Genomic DNA, 16049 nt, shown 5'->3' with positions numbered 1-16049 from the left:
TAATTCCCTTAGGGACTCATGGAGAGGAGGAGGGGGGACAGAGAAGATCTTCAGGGCCATCTTGGAACACTTTATTTGTCTCTTTTCACATCCAGGTTCTTGGGGGGGGGGGGGGAGGGTGTGGAACAGGATTTGGAATCCCAAAGGTTGGAGAGGACCCTTTAAATTTCTCCAGCCAACAGGAGAGCTGAGCTGCTGGCTCTGACCTGGGGGAGCTCTCAGAAAAGGCTCCAGGAATGAGGTTCTTGAAGTCGTGGGTGACTCCTTCCTCCTCTTCCTCTTCCTCTTCCTCTTCCTCTTCCTCTTCCTCTTCCTCTTCCTCTTCCTCTTCCTCCTCTTCTTCCCCCCCCAGGCCAAGGCAAGGCACAACATCACCCTGCTCTGGGACAGGAGGTCATGGATGTCCTGGCTGATGGTTACAACCTCCACTATGGTGCCCGCTCCATCAAACACGAGGTGAGGCTCCTGGGGTGTCCTGGGGTGTCCCAGATTGGGGGGGGGGCTGAGGGGAGGTGTTTGGGGTGCCCTGGGTGCAGCCAATGACACCAAAGTCTGTGGTGACATCTGGGAGGGAAGGGGTGGGGGTGGCATCCAGAAGGACCAGGACAGGATGGAGAGGGGGAACCTGGGAAGCTTCAGCAAGGGCAAGGTCCTGGCCATGGGGTGGGAAAATCCCAGGGATAAATCCAGGGATTAATCCCAGGGATTAATTAAATCCCAGGGAATGGATGGAGAAGAGCCCTGGGGAGAAGGAGTTGGGGGTGTTGGGAAAGGAGAAGCTCAACAGGAGGCACCAAACCCCCCCTGTCCTGAGCTGTCACCTTCAGTGTCACCTTCAGTGTCACCATCAGTGTCACCATCAGGGCCAGGGAGGGATTGTCCCCCCCTGGGGTAAAGCTGGGTCCAGCTCTGGGGTCCCCAGCAGCAGGAGGACACGGAGCTGCTGGAACCAGTGCAGAGGAGGTGATGGAGCTGCTGGGAGGGCTGGAGAGGGGACAGAGAGAGAGGGGGGGGGAGAGGAAGAGAGAAAGGAAAAAGAGGAAAGAGAAAGAAAGGGAAAGGAAAAAGAAAGAAAGGGAAAGAGAAGGAAAAGGGAAAGAGGAGAAGAAAGGGAAAGAGAGAAAGGAAAAGAGAAAAAGAGGAAGAAAGGGAAAAAAGGGAAAAGGAGAAAAAGGGAAGGAGAGAAAAAAATGGAAAGAGAGAAAGAAAAGGGGAAAAGAAAGAGAAAGGAGAGAAAGGGAAAGAGAAAAAGGGAAACAGAAAAGGAAAAAGAGAAAAAGAGAGAAAGGAAAGAGAAAAAGAGAGAAAAGGAAAAGAGAAAAGAGAAAGAGAAAAAGAGACAAAGAGACAAAGAGACAAAGAGAAGGTTGTGTGGAGCCCTTGGAGCAGCTCCCAGTGCCTGAAGGGGCTCAGGAAAGCTGGGGAGGGACTTTGGGCAAGGGCCTGGAGGGAGGTGCCAAGGAGAGATGGTTTCAAAGTGGAAGAGGGGAGCTGGAGAGGAGCTGGGAGGGAGAAGTGAGGGTGGGGAGAGCCTGGGAGAGGTTTCCTGGAGAAGCTGTGGGTGGTGGGAATGTTGGAGTTGAGGTTGGATGGGGTTGGAGCCCCTGGGCTGGGGGAGGGGTCCCTGGTGGCACTGGGTGATCCTGAAGGTCCATCCAACCCATCCCATCCTATCCCACCCATCCCACCCCATCCCATCCCATCCAACCCAACCCATCCCATCCCATCCCATCCCATCCCATCCCATCCCCATCATTCCACCCAACCCAATCCTATCCATCCCATCCCATCCCATCCCATCCCATCCCACCCCCCTCAGCTCCTCCCCCAGATCCCATCTCCAGAAGGAAAAAGGGGTGGGACTGAGCTCCTGGGATCCCCTTCCCAGGGGTTTGGGCCGAGATCTCTCCCGGGAAGCTTGTCCCATGGATTTGCTGATGGGATTTGGGGTTTCTCCTCCAGGTGGAACGCCGGGTGGTGAACCAGCTGGCAGCTGCCTACGAGCAGCAGCTCCTGCCCAGGGGCTGCACCTCCGCATCGCGTGGAGCACTCGGATAAAAACCTCCTGAAAAGCAAGAGGGAGCAGGAGGACCCGGGAAAGGCCCAACCCTGAGGTTGGAGATCGTGGAAAAAGACAGCAAAGCCCGGAAATTGGACATCCAGGCACCTCTGAACCCCGAGAACATCTCCTACTTCTTGTAGGCTCCTCCCCGAGGGGGTTTGGGTGACGTTGGGTGGGGGTGGGAGAGCCCTCGGAGGGTCCCCCGGGGGTCACCTCGGGGAGGAGGTGGGAGCAGGGACAAAGCCAGGAGATGGAGCTCCAGGAGCTTGGGATCAGCTCCAGGAGCTTGGATCAACTCCAGGAGGTTGGGATCAACTCCAGGAGGTTGGGATCAACTCCAGGAGCTTGGGATCAGCTCCAGGAGCTCGGATCAGCTCCAGGGTGGGGGTGGAGGGGGCTGGAGCTCCGTGTTGGGGACGTGGAGTTGGGGGGTCCTGGGGGCACAAAACCTTGGAGGGTTTGAAGGAAGGAAATGTGGGATGATCCAACTTGGATGGGGGTTGTCAGCCCTGGAAAGGGTCGGATGGGATGGAGAGAGGTGGGAGAGCAGGCGGGGGGAGGGATGGCACCAGGTGATGTGAGACTCGTGGTCCCACTGCTCTTTGTTTATTGCAATAAAAGTTGGGTGAAAGGCACCGCCCCGGGCAGGGGGCAAATCCTGGTCATGGGTGGGGAGAATTCCAGGAAAAAATCCAGGAAAATGGAGGGAGGGAGGGAGGGATGGGATGGGATGGATGGGATGGATGGATAGACTCAGGGGTCACTCGGGGGAGATTTTGGGGCATTCGTGAGGCACTCAGGTGCCACTCATGGGACATTCAGGGGACACTCAGAGTGCACTCCTGGGGACACTTTGGGGACACTTAGGGGACACTTGGGACATTTTGGAGAATACTCAAGGGACACTTTGGGGACACTGGGGAAAATTGGTGACTCATGAGACATTTGGGGGTCACTCAGGGGACACTTTAGGGGACACTGGGGGAAAATTGGGTGACACTCATGGGACACTTGGGTGACACTCAGGGGACACTTGGGGGGACACTTGGGTGACACTTGGGGGACACTCAATGGGAACTCCTGAGACACTCAGGGGACACTTGGGACACTCAGGGGACACTTAGGGAACACTCAAGACACTGTGACTCTCATGGGACACTTGGGACACTTTGGGGAAAATTGGTGACACCCATGGGACACTTCGGGGACACTCAGGGGACACCTTGGGGATACTCAAGGGACACTCAGGGCATTTCTGGGGCAGTTGGGTGACATTTAGGGACACTTTGGGGGACACTTGGGACATTTTGGAGAACACTCAGGGGACACTTTAGGGACACTTGGGTGACACTCAGGGGACACTTAGGGACACTTCAGGGACACTTGGGGACACTTGGGGGACACCTCTGGACACTTGGGTGACACTCAGGGGACACTCGGGACATTTGGGTGACACTTTGGGGGAAAATCGGGTGACACCCATGGGACACTTGGGGGACACTCAAGGGACACTTTGGGGACACTTGGGGGGACACATTGGGACACTTGGGTAACACTTGGGTGACACTTGGGGGACACTCAATGGGAACTCCTGAGACACTCAGGGGACACTTTGGGGACACTCAAGACACTGTGACTCTCATGGGACACTTGGGGACACTTTGGGGGAAAATTGGGTGACACCCATGGGACATTTGGGGTCACTCGTGGACACTTTAGGGGACACTTTGGAGACACTCAGGGGACACTCTGGGTGACACTTTGGGGAAAATTGGGTGACACTCATGGACACTTGGGTGACACTCAGGGACACTGGGTGATACTCAAGGACACTCAGGACATTTCTGGGGCAGTTGGGTGACATTCAGGGGACACTTTGGGGGACACTTGGACATTTTGGAGAACACTCAGGGGACACTTGGGGGACACTCAAGACACTGTGACTCTCATGGGACACTTGGGGACACTTTGGGGAAAATTGGGTGACACTCATAGGACATTTCGGGGTCATTCATGGACACTTTAGGGGACACTTTGGGGACACTCAGGGGAGACTGGGGCATTTGAGGGACATTTCAGGGCATTCATGGGGCACTTGGGACACTCGGGGGACACTTGGGGGACACTCAGGAAACACTCATGGGAGAGTTGGGACATTTGGGGACATTTGGGGGACACTCAATGGGAACTCTTGAGACACTCAGGGGACACTTGGGGGACACTCAGGGGACACTTGGGGACACTTTAGGGACACTTGGGGGACACTTTGGGGGAAAATTGGGTGACACCCATGGGACACTTGGGTGACACTCAGGGGACACTTGGGTGACACTTGGGGGACACTCAGTGGGAACTCCTGAGACACTCAGGGGACACCTTGGGGACACTCAGGGGACACTTGGGTGACATTGGGGACACTTCGGGATCACTTGGGGGACACTTCAGGTGCCACTTGTGTCCCCCAGACCCCAGCCCAGGGGACACCCCTGTGACAGCTCTGCCCCGAGTGCCAGGGGACACCACGGGGACAATGTGGGGGGGGGGGGGGTGGGGACATTGGGGTCTGGGGGGGGACAAAGAAGTGGCTGGGAGGGGACAAAAAAAACCCCCTCCCCTCCGGGCTTTGTCACTGCGGTGTCACCAAGAACAAAGCCCAGGGGGGGACAGAAGGGGAAGGGGGTCCCTGTCCCCAATTTTTGGGGGATTTGGGAGGGGGGGACACAAAGAGATGTCCCCAAATCCCTGGGACAGAGGGAAAAGGGGGGGGGGGTGTCCCTGTCCCCAATTTTTTTAGGATTTGGCGGGGAAGGGGGGACACAGGGATGTCCTTGTCCCCAAATCCAGGAGGACAGAAGGAGAAGGGGGGGGGAGGGGGTGTCCCAATCCCAAATTTTTAGTGGATGAAGGGGGGGAGGGGGGGTTGGGGACCACCCAGAGATGTCCCCAAATCCCTGGGACAGAGGAACGAGGGGGGGGGAAACCCTGTCCCAAATTTTTAGAGAATTTGGGGGGAAGGGGGGGACAGGGATGTCCTTGTCCCCAAATCCAAGGGGACAGAGGGGAAAGGGGGGGGTCCCTGTCCCCAGTTTTTGGAGGATTTGGGGGAGGGGGGGGCAGGGATGTCCTTGTCCCCAAATCCAGGAGGACAGAGGGAAAAGGGGGGGGGAGGGGGTGTCCCAATCCCAAATTTTTAGTGGATCATGGGGGGGGGGACACACCACCCAGAGATGTCCCCAAATCCCTGGGACAGAGGAACGAGGGGGGGGGAGGAGACCCTGTCTCCAATTTTGGGGGGATTGGGGGGGACACAGGGATGTCCCCAAATCCCTGGGACAGAGGGAAAAGGGGGGGTCCCTGTCCCCAGTTTTTGGGGGATTTGGGGGGAAGGAGGGGACAGGGATGTCCTTGTCCCCAAACCAAGGGAACAGAGGGAAAAGGGGGGGGGCCCAGTCCCCAATTTCTGAAGAATGGGGGGAGGGGGGGGTGTTTGGGGTGTCCCTGTCCCCAACTCCTCAGCCCCCTCCCCCATTGTCACCCATTTTGGGGACCAATCCTGCACCAACACCCCCCCCAAACCAGTGATGCTTGGGATGTGCCCCCCCCCCAGTTAGGAGGTGCCCCCCCCCCAAAAAAAGGAGGTAACACCCCCCCCCCAAAGCAGGAGGTGCCCCAAAAGTCAGGGGGTGCCCCCCAAAAAAAGATCAGGAAATGTCACCCCCAAAATCAGGAGGTGCCCCCCCCAAAACCAAAAGGTCCCCCCCAAACCAAAAAGAGCCCCCCCCAAAAAAATCAGGACGTGACCCCCCCAAATGAGGTGCCCCCCCCCCCAAAATCAGGGGGTCCCAAACCCCCCCCCCCAGATCAGGAGTCGCCCCCCCCCCAAAAAAACCACCCCACCCCAAGCACAGGGACTCCGGGGGGGTCTCCTTTCCCCCCCCCCCCTAAACCGGGCAGACCCGGGGTACCCCAACTGCCCCCCAAATTTCCCCCCCCCCCGATATATTTGGGGCCAAAGGAAAGGCATTAATGGGATTAATGGGATCACTTCTCATAAATCCCACTGATTGGGGGGGGGCTGGGATTTGGGGGATGGGGGGGTGAGGGGGATGGGGGGGGGGGGATCTTGGGGGGGATTTGGGGGGGGGTTGAGGCTCAGCTGTCAGAGCTCTGATTGAATTAAGGACCCCGACCCCTGGCAGATGGGGGGGGGAGCACCCATCACCCCCACAGCACCCACCCAGGGGTCCTGGGAGAGGGGGAGTGGGGGGAGGGAAATGAGGGGGATGGGGGAATGGGGGTGGGGAGGGGGAGGTGGGGTGTGGGGCAGGAGATGGGGGGGAGCAGGAGATGGAGGGGTGGGGGGGGGGCTGTGGGGCAGGGGATGAGGGTGTGGGAGGGGGGTGTGGGGGGGGGATGTGGGGAAGGGGATTGGGGAAGGGGATGTGGGGAAGGGGATGTGGGGCAGGGGATGTGGGGGGGGGGATGTGGGGCAGGGGATGTGGGGCAGGGGATGTGGGGCAGGGGATGTGGGGCAGGGGATTGGGGGGGGGGATGTGGGGCAGGGGATGTGGGGCAGGGGATGTGGGGCAGGGGATTGGGGGGGGGATGTGGGGCAGGGGATGTGGGGCAGGAGATGTGGGGCAGGGGATGTGGGGCAGCCCCTGGGGCAGGGGATGGATCACGATGTGGAGCAGCAAAGGACGGGGGGGGGGGGGGGGCATGGGGCACCCTGTGGGGCAGCCTCATGGGACCCCCCAACCCCCCCAGGTGAAGCCACCTCAGGTGTGGGGGTTGGGGTCCCCCTGAAGACCCCGGGGTCATCTCCGTGCCCCCCTCCAGCAGCCCCCCCAGTGTCCTCCTGCTGCTGGGACCCCCGGGGGGTTCTCCCCACCCAGCACCTCGAGGTCATTGGCACCCAGGGAGGGGCTCAGGGATGTCCCCTGCCCCCCAGTGGGGGGGGTGGTGGTCTTGATGGGGTCCTTCTGGAGCTTGGGGTGACCCCAAACCTGCTGAGGGGGCACCCACCCCCCCCCTGCCCACAGCTCCAACCGGGTGTCCAAAGCATTGACCCCACCCTGGGGAAAATCAACCCCCCCTGCTCTGACCCCACTGGGGGCACCAGCTCAGCCAACTTCATCCCATCCCATCCATCCATCCATCCCATCCCTCCATCCATCCATCCATCCCTCCATCCATCCCTCCATCCCTCCATCCATCCCTCCCTCCATCCCTCCATCCCTCCATCCATCCCTCCCTCCCTCCCTCCCTCCCTCCCTCCCTCCATCCATCCATCCATCCATCCCTCCATCCATCCATCCCTCCTTCCCATCCATCCCTCAGCAGCACTTTGGAGCTCAGGATGTGGTGTCCAAGGTTTTTTTCCAAGCCCAGGGATATCCCAGCTCTTGCTCTTCCCTGGTCCCCCAGAGCCGTGACCCCATCCATGGAAAAGGGCACTGGGAGCACTGGGGGGATGGGGATGCAGGGAAGCCACAGGGGCTGCTCCCAAATATCCATGGGAGTGAGGAGAAGCTGAGGGATCTGCTCCAGGATCCTGGTGGAGAGGGGGTGGGATGGGGATGGGAATGGGAATGGGAATGGGGATGGGGATGATGGGGATGGAGAGGATGGGGATGGGGATGGAAATGGGAATGGGAATGGGAATGGAGATGGGAATGGGAATGGAGATGGAGAGGATGGAGATGGGGATGGGGATGATGGGGATGGAGAGGATGGGGATGGGGCTGAGATGGAGATGGAAATGGGAATGGGGATGAGAATGGGGATGGAGAGGATGGGGATGGAAACAGGAATGGGGATGGAGAGGATGGAGGTGGGGATGGGGATGGGGATGGGGATGGGGATGGGAATGGGAATGGGAATGGGGATGGGAATTGGAATGGAGATGGAGAGGATGGAGGTGGGGATGGGGATGGGGATGGAAATGGGAATGGGAATGGGAATGGGGATGATGGGGATGGAGACAGGGATGAGATGGAGATGGGAATGGGAATGGGAATGGGGATGAGAATGGGGATGGAGATGGGCATGGGAATGGGAATGGAGATGGAGAGGATGGAGGTGGGGATGGGGATGGAAATGGGAATGGGAATGGGGATGATGGGGATGGAGAGGATGGAGACGGGGATGGGGGTGGGGATGGGGATGGGGATGGGAATGGGAATGGGAATGGGAATGGGAATGGGAATGGGGATGGGGATGGGGATGGAATAGGGACAGGGACGATAGGAAGTGATGGGGCGGGGACTGGGGTCGGGGTTGGGATTGGGGCCGCTCCCCCCGACGTGCGCTGCGGCCCCGGGAGCGATGGCGAGGGGGGGGGGGCGGGAGGTGTGGGGGGGGGAATCTCGACGGGCGCCCACCCAAGGGTTAAGGGCGGGGGGGGCTGGGGGTACCGGGGAGGGGAGGGGGGGTTGGGGGGTGTCTCCTCCCTCGGCAGCCGCTGGCGGCAGATATTGTCATGCAAAAGAAGCCCCCGGCGAGCGCAGCCTTTGTCCGCCGCTCCCCCCCTTACACCCACCCACCCCCCACCCACCCACCCACCCACCCCCCACCCCCCCTCAGCCGCTCTATTTAGGGGCCGGGGCGGGCGGATGGCGGGGGAGGGCCGGGGGCCGTCGGGTTGGCGAGTGGCGGCGGGGAAAAGGCGAGTGGGAAGCGGCGGAGCCCCCGCTCCATGTTCGCCATGGACTACTCCTACCTCAACTCCTACGATTCCTGCGTGGCCGCCATGGAAGCCTCGGGCTACGAATTCAGCGCCTGCAGCCAGGCCGGGTCCTTCCAGTACAGCCCCATGAGGGGGGGGTTCGGGCCAGCACCCGCCTGTCCCCCCCTCGCCACCGCCAACTGCGCCCTGGGCGCCCTACGGGACCACCAACCCTCACCCTACTCGGCAGGTAAAACACCCCCCCCTCACCCACCCACCCACCCACCCACCCACCCACACCCCCGGACCCGCTGGTACCGGGACCCCGTCCCACCCAGACCCACCCCGAGCAGCCCCTTCCCCGCCCCGGTACCGTCGGGTCACGGAGCTCTGCGGGCTCGGTAGTGCCAGAGCTCCCCTGCCAGTGGTCCCGGTTCTGCTCATGCCCCGGTACTGCCCGGTCCCGCTGCTCTCGGGTCCCGGTATCGTCTGCGTTCGATGCCAACACTTCGCGGTACCGTTAAAGCTCGATCCCGTTCGTTCCCGGTTCTGCCTGTGCCCGGTACCGTTAAAGCTCGATCCCGTTCGTTCCCGGTTCTGTCGGTGCCCGGTACCGTTAAAGCTCGATCCCGTTCATTCCCGGTTCTGCCTGTGCCCGGTACCGTTAAAACTCGATCCCGTTCATTCCCGGTTCTGCCTGTGCCCGGTACCGTTAAAGCTCGATCCCGTTCATTCCCGGCTCTGTCGGTGCCCGGTACCGTTAAAGCTCGATCCCGTTCGTTCCCGGTTCTGTCGGTGCCCGGTACCGTTAAAGCTCGATCCCGTTCATTCCCGGTTCTGCCTGTGCCCGGTACCGTTAAAGCTCGATCCCGTTCATTCCCGGCTCTGTCGGTGCCCGGTACCGTTAAAATTCGATCCCGTTCTTTCCCGGTTCTGCCTGTGCCCGGTACCGTTAAAATTCGATCCCGTTCGTTCCCGGTTCTGCCGGTACCGTCGGCTTTCGTTGCCGGTACTGCCAGTTCCCGGTGTTCTCACTGCCCGGTACCGCCAGGGCTCGATCCCGTTGACTCCCGGTACCGTCGATGCCCCGTATCCGCAGCGCCCGGTGCCGCCGGTTCCCGGTACCGTCAGGATTCGATCCGGGCAGTTCCCGGTACCGCTTGTTGCCAGTCTTACCGGTTCCCGGTGCCGTCGGTGCCCGAAACCGTTTGGGTCCGAATTCCGTCGGCTCCCGGTGCCATCAGGGTTCGGTTCTATCGGTTACTGCTGCCGTCGGTGCTCAGTACAATCGATTCCCGGTACCGCCGGTACCCGGTATCATTTGCACTCGATCCCGTCGGTTCCCGGTACCGTCAGTGCCCGGTACCGTCTGGGCTCGATCCCGCCGCGCTCTCCTGTACCGCCGGTTCCCGGTGTTTTCGGGGCCATCGATTCCCGGTACCGTCACATCCCGATACCCCCAGTACTCGGAACCGCCGGTAACCGGGACTGTCAGGGCTCGATCCCGCCGGTTTCCGATGCTTTCGGTACCGTTCCGGTCCATTCCCGGGGTCCGAGGCGGAGGGTTCGGGGACTTCTCCACCCCCGGACCCCCCTCCCGGCGCCGCTTTCGTTGTCGCGGGGGCAGCGGAGCCGCCGATAACGAAAGAGCCGCAGGAACCTCCCGGGTCCGGGCCCGGTTCCGTCTCCCCCTGTCCCAGGGCCCCGCATCCCTCCGAGGGGGCGGCGGCAGCAACGAACGAACGAACGGAACCGGAGTGCGGGCAGCGCCCTGGACCGCCGTGTCCTGCCCGAACCATCCCTGCCCGAACCATCCCTGCCCGATGTGTCCTGCCCGAACCATCCCTGCCCGAACCATCCCTGCCCGAACCATCCCTGCCCGAACCATCCCTGTCCGATCCATCCCTGCTCGACCCATCCCTTCCCGAACCATCCCTTCCCGAACCATCCCTGCTCGAACCATCCCTGCCCGAACCATCCCTGCTCGAACCATCCCTGCCCGAACCATCCCTGCTCGAACCATCCCTGCCCGATGTGTGCTGCCCGAACCATCCCTTCCTGACCCATCCCTTCCTGACCCATCCCTGCCCGATCCATCCCTGCCCGATCCATCCCTGCCCGGTCCATCCCTGCCCGGTCCATCCCTGTCAGAACCATCCCTGTCAGAACCATCCCTGTCCGAACCATATCTGTCCGAACCATTCCTGCCCGCTCCATCCCTGCCGGGTCCATCTCTGCCGAACCGCTCCCTGTCCGAACCATTCCTGCCCTCTCCCTCCCCGCTCCCCACATCCCTGTTTTCTGTGTCCCTGCCCTCTGTGTCTTGACATCTCCAATCCCTTCCTGATCCATCCCTGTCCGAACCATCCCTGTCAGAACCATCCCTGCCCGAACCATCCCTGCCCGATCCATCCCTTCCCGATCCATCCCCGCTCCCCACATCCCTGCCCACACTTCTGCCCGCTCCCTCCTGCCCGAACCATCCCTGTCCGAACCATCCCTGCCCGGTGAAACCCCGCTCCTCACATCCCTGCAGGGTCCATCCCTGCCCGATGTGTCCTGCCCGATCCATCCCTTCCTGACCCATCCCTGTCCGAACCATCCCTGCCCGATCCATCCCTTCCCGATCCATCCCCTCTCCCCACATCCCTGCCTGCACTTCTGCCCGCTCCCTCCTGTCCGAACCATCCCTGCCTGATCCATCCCTGTCCGAACCATCCCTTCCCGGTTTCTTTTTCCCGGTGCCCTGCCCGATCCATCCCTGCCCGGTGAAGCCCCGCTCCTCACATCCCTGCCCGATGTGTCCTGCCCGATCCATCCCTGCCCGAACCATCCCTGCCCGATCCATCCCTTCCTGACCCATCCCTGCCCGAACCATCCCTGCCTGATCCATCCCTTCCTGACCCATCCCTGCCCGAACCATCCCTGCCTGATCCATCCCTGTCCATTGCATCCCTGCCCGCTCCCTGCTTCCTGACCCATCCCTTCCTGACCCATCCCTGTCCGATCCATCCCTTCCTGACCCATCCCTGTCCGAACCATCCCTGCCCGAACCATCCCTGCCCGATCCATCCCTTCCTGATCCACCCCTGCCGGCTCCATCCCTGTTTCCCGCATCCCGCCTGATCGCTCCCTGCCCGATCCATCCCCGCTCCCCCCATCCCTGCCCGCGCTTCTGACCGCTCCCTCCTGCCCGAACCATCCCTGCCCGACCCATTCCTGTCCGCTCCATCCCTGCCCGAACCATCCCTGTCAGAACCATCCCTGTCCGCTCCATCCCTGCCCGACCCATCCCTGCCTGACCCATCCCTGTCGGAACCATCCCTGCCGGCTCCATCCCCGCCCGACCCATCCCTGCCCGACGTGTCCTGCCCGAACCATCCCTGTCCGCTCCATCCCTGCCCGAACCATCCCTGCCCGCTCCCTCCTTCCTGATCCATCTCTGCCCGAACCATCCCTTCCCGAACCAGCCCTGCCCGAACCATCCCTGCCCAGTGCATCCCTTCCCGAACCACCCCTGCCGGAACCAGCCCTGCCGGAACCACCCCTGCCCGAACCATCCCTGCCCAGTGCATCCCTTCCCGAACAACCCCTGCCCGAACCAGCCCTGCCCGAATCAGCCCTGCCGGAACCATCCCTGCCCGAACCAGCCCTTCCCGAACCAGCCCTCCCTGCACCCATCCCACTGCCCCCTTCCCCCCTTCCCGTGTCACCCCCCGGACCCCCCCTGCTCACCCCACTTCTCCTCCTTTCTCTGCCCCCCCAGTTCCTTACAAATTCTTCTCGGACCCCTCTGGACTGAACGAGAAGCGGAAGCAGCGCCGGATCAGAACCACCTTCACCAGCTCCCAGCTCAAAGAGCTCGAGAGGGTCTTTGCTGAGACCCATTACCCCGACATTTACACCCGGGAGGAGTTGGCCCTCAAGATCGACCTCACCGAGGCCCGCGTGCAGGTGGGGGGCACCCGGGGGGGCTTTGGGGGTGGAGATGGGGGGCTCGGATCCCCCCAGACCAATCCTGACCTTGGGATTGAGTTGGGAATGAGGTGGGATCGATGCCCCCCAAGGGTTGGTCCGGGAGCTGGAGGTTCAGGTGGGGGTTGGAGAGGTCCTGGGGGGGCTTTGGGGTGGAGTTGGGGGGCTCGGATCCCCCCCAGCCCAATCCTGACCCTGGGATTGTGCTGGGGGGCAGATGGGATCAACACCCCCCAAGGGTTGGTCCCCCAAATGAACCTCACTGAGGCTCAGGTGGGGGATGGAGAGGTCCTGGGGGGGCTTTGGGGGGCTCGGATCAGGGCTCGGAGGTCCTGGGGGGAGCTTGGGGGTGGATCTGGGGGGCTTGGATCCCCCCCAGACCAACCCCAACCTTGGGATTGTGGTGGGGGGAGCTGGGATCGACGCCCCCCAAGGGTTGGTCCGGGAGCTGGGGGCTGAGGAGGTCCTGGGGGGGTTTTGGGGGTGGAGTTGGGGGGCTCGGATCCCCCCAGACCAATCCTGACCCTGGGATTTGGGATTGTGTTGGGGGGGAGCTGGGATCGATGCCCCCCAAGGGTTGGTCCCCAAAATGAACCTCACTGAGGCTCAGGTGGGGGTTGGAGAGGTCCTGGGGGGGCTTTGGGGGCGGAGTTGGGGGGCTCTGATCCCCCCCAGACCAATCCTGACCCTGGGATTTGGGATTGTGTTGGGATTGAGATGGGATCGACACCCCCCAAGGGTTGGTCCTGGAGTTGGAGGCTCAGGGAGTCTCTGGGGGGGCTTTGGGGATGGAGTTGGGGGGCTCTGACCCCCATTGGTGGGTTCTGGTCCCCAAAAATGGGGGGGGTCCTGACCCCAAGGATTTGGGGATCCATGGGGCAGGAGGTTTTGTACCCAAAATGGGGGGGGGGGGTCCTGGCCCCCAGAAATGGGGGGTCCTGCCCCCCAAGGATTGGGGGAGCCGTGGCCCTGGGGGGGGTCCTGGTGCCCAAAATGGGGGGGTCCTGACCCCAAGGATTTGGGGACCACCCATCTGGGGCATCCTGACCCCCAAGAACATGGGGGGCCCACGGGACTGGGGGTGCTGTCCCCAAGGATGGGGCCACCTGAACCCCAAAATATGGGAGGTCCTGACACCCCCCTCAGGGTGGGGGCACCCCCAGGGCTGGGGGGGGTCCTGATCTCCCAAGGGTGGGGAGCTCTTGTTGCCCCCCCCCCCCCCCCGGGGTTGGTTGGGTGCAAGGAGCACCCTGGGATGAGCACCCTGAGGTGGGGGTGAGGATGATGATGGTGATGAAGGTGGTGATGATGAAGGTGATGAAGGTGGTGGGGGTGATGGGGGTGATGATGGTGATGGTGGGGGTGGTGATGAAGGTGGGGGTGGGGGTGGGGTTAGGGTGATGGGGGTGATGATGATGATGGTGATGAAGGTGATGGTGGGGGTGATGATGATGATGGTGATGGTGATGAAGGTGGGGGTGGGGGTGATGGGGGTGATGATGATGGTGATGGTGATGATGATGGTGATGAAGGTGGGGGTGGTGATGTTGATGAAGGTGGGGATGATGAAGGTGGTGGTTGGGGTGATGGGGGTGGTGATGATGATGATGGGGATGATGGGGATGAAGGTGATGAAGGTGATGGTGGGGTGGTGATGGGGGTGATGATGATGATGATGGGGGTGGTGATGAAGGTGGTGGTGGGGGGGATGATGGGGGTGATGGGGGTGGGGGTGGTGATGATGGTGATGAAGGTGGGGGTGATGATGATGATGATGATGATGATGAAGGTGATGAAGATGGTGGGGGTAGGGATGCTGAGGATGATGATGATGATGATGAAAGTGGGGGTGGTGATGAAGGTGATGGTGATGATGGTAATGAAGTTGATGAAGGTGTTGGTGGGGGTGGGGATGGGGATGATGATGATGAAGGTGGGAGTGATGATGGTGATGACGGTGATGAAGGTGTTGGTGGGGGTAGGGATGGGGGTGCTGGTGATGATGAAGGTGATGAAGGTGGGGGTGGGGGTGATGATGATGAGGGTGATGAAGGTGATGATGATGGTGATGAAGGTGGGAGTGATGATGATGAAGATGGGGGTGGGAGTGGTGATGATGATGAAGGTGATGGGGGTGATGGTGATGATGATGATGAAGGTGATGAAGGTGTTGGTGGGGGTGGTGATGCTGACGATGTCCTCTCCCTCCCCCTCCCCCTCCTCCCTTCCCTTTCCCCCCTCCCCTTCCTCCCCCCTCCCCTCCCCCCCCCCAGGTTTGGTTCCAGAACCGCCGAGCCAAGTTCCGGAAGCAGGAACGCGCGGCCAATTCCAAAGGTTCTTCCGGACCATCTGGACCTTCGGGAACCCCCAAAAAAACCCGAGCCCAGATCCTCCTCCGAGGACGAAAACTCCAAAGAATCCAACTGCAGCCCCACCCCCGACAGCACCGGCACCGGGGGGGCCCTGGGGAGCCCCGGGGGGAGCTTGAGCCCCAGTCCCGGAGCCCCCCTGGGACCCTCCCATCCCCCCCCTCCTCCTCCTCCTCCTCCCCCCCCTCCCCAAAACCTCAAAGCACCCCCGGTTTGGGGGGGGGCGGTGGCTGGGGGGACCCCCCCGAGCGCCGGGGACCTGCTGAAGGTTTGGCAGAGCCCCAGCGAGGTCCCGGGGGGGCCCTTCTCGGGGGTCCTCTCCTCCTTCCATCGGAAACCCAACGGGCTCAAAGCCAACCTCTTCTGATCCCCCCCCCCATCCCAAGGGAAAAAAAACCCTCCCCCCACCCAAAAAAAAAAAAAAGCCCCCCTCGCCCACCCAGAACTCCCCCCCCCTCGCAGCACCCGCAGCACCAGGGTTGGGAATTCGGGCAAACGATGGGAAAAAGGGGGTGGGGGGAACCCCCCCTCCCCAGTGCAGCCATGGGGGGGGCACAGAAAGGGACCCCCAGAGACCCCCCCCAGTGCAGCCATGGGGGGGACACAAGAAGGGACCCCCATGACCCCCCCTGCACCCATGGGGGGGACACAGGAAAGGACCCCCAGACCCCCCCTGCACCCATGGGGGGGCAAAAAGAGGGGACCCCCCCTCCCGAAAACCTCAAAGCACCCCCGGTTTGGGGGGGGCGGTGGCTGGGGGGACCCCCCCGAGCGCCGGGGACCTGCTGAAGGTTTGGCAGAGCCCCAGCGAGGTCCCGGGGGGGCCCTTCTCGGGGGTCCTCTCCTCCTTCCATCGGAAACCCAACGGGCTCAAAGCCAACCTCTTCTGATCCCCCCCCCCCCATCCCAAGGGAAAAAAACCCTCCCCCCACCCAAAAAAAAAAAAGCCCCCCTCGCCCACCCAGAAAAACCCAAC

General features: G+C 61.7%; 1 protein-coding gene and 1 long non-coding RNA gene across 2 annotated transcripts; both read left to right on the top strand.

The window, feature by feature from the left end:
* The first annotated feature begins 9 nt into the window (after positions 1–9).
* Positions 10–2718, top strand: LOC139790907 (uncharacterized). The gene is made up of 2 exons (XR_011723717.1): positions 10–456; positions 1963–2718. It is a non-coding gene; the product is annotated as an uncharacterized lncRNA (long non-coding RNA).
* A 5934-nt stretch (positions 2719–8652) lies between these two features.
* LOC139790908 (paired mesoderm homeobox protein 2A-like) lies at positions 8653–15440 on the top strand. The gene is given in 4 exon segments (XM_071732696.1): positions 8653–8979; positions 12496–12683; positions 14978–15073; positions 15075–15440. Coding segments are annotated over 4 exon segments (870 nt in total). The 5' UTR covers positions 8653–8759.
* Positions 15441–16049: the final 609 nt, after the last annotated feature.

This window comes from Heliangelus exortis, unplaced genomic scaffold, assembly GCF_036169615.1.
Source record: "Heliangelus exortis unplaced genomic scaffold, bHelExo1.hap1 Scaffold_303, whole genome shotgun sequence".
NCBI classification, from domain to species: domain Eukaryota; kingdom Metazoa; phylum Chordata; class Aves; order Apodiformes; family Trochilidae; genus Heliangelus; species Heliangelus exortis.
The sequence above is the reverse complement of the archived record's forward strand: the minus strand, read 5'-3'. Positions and strand labels throughout refer to the sequence as shown.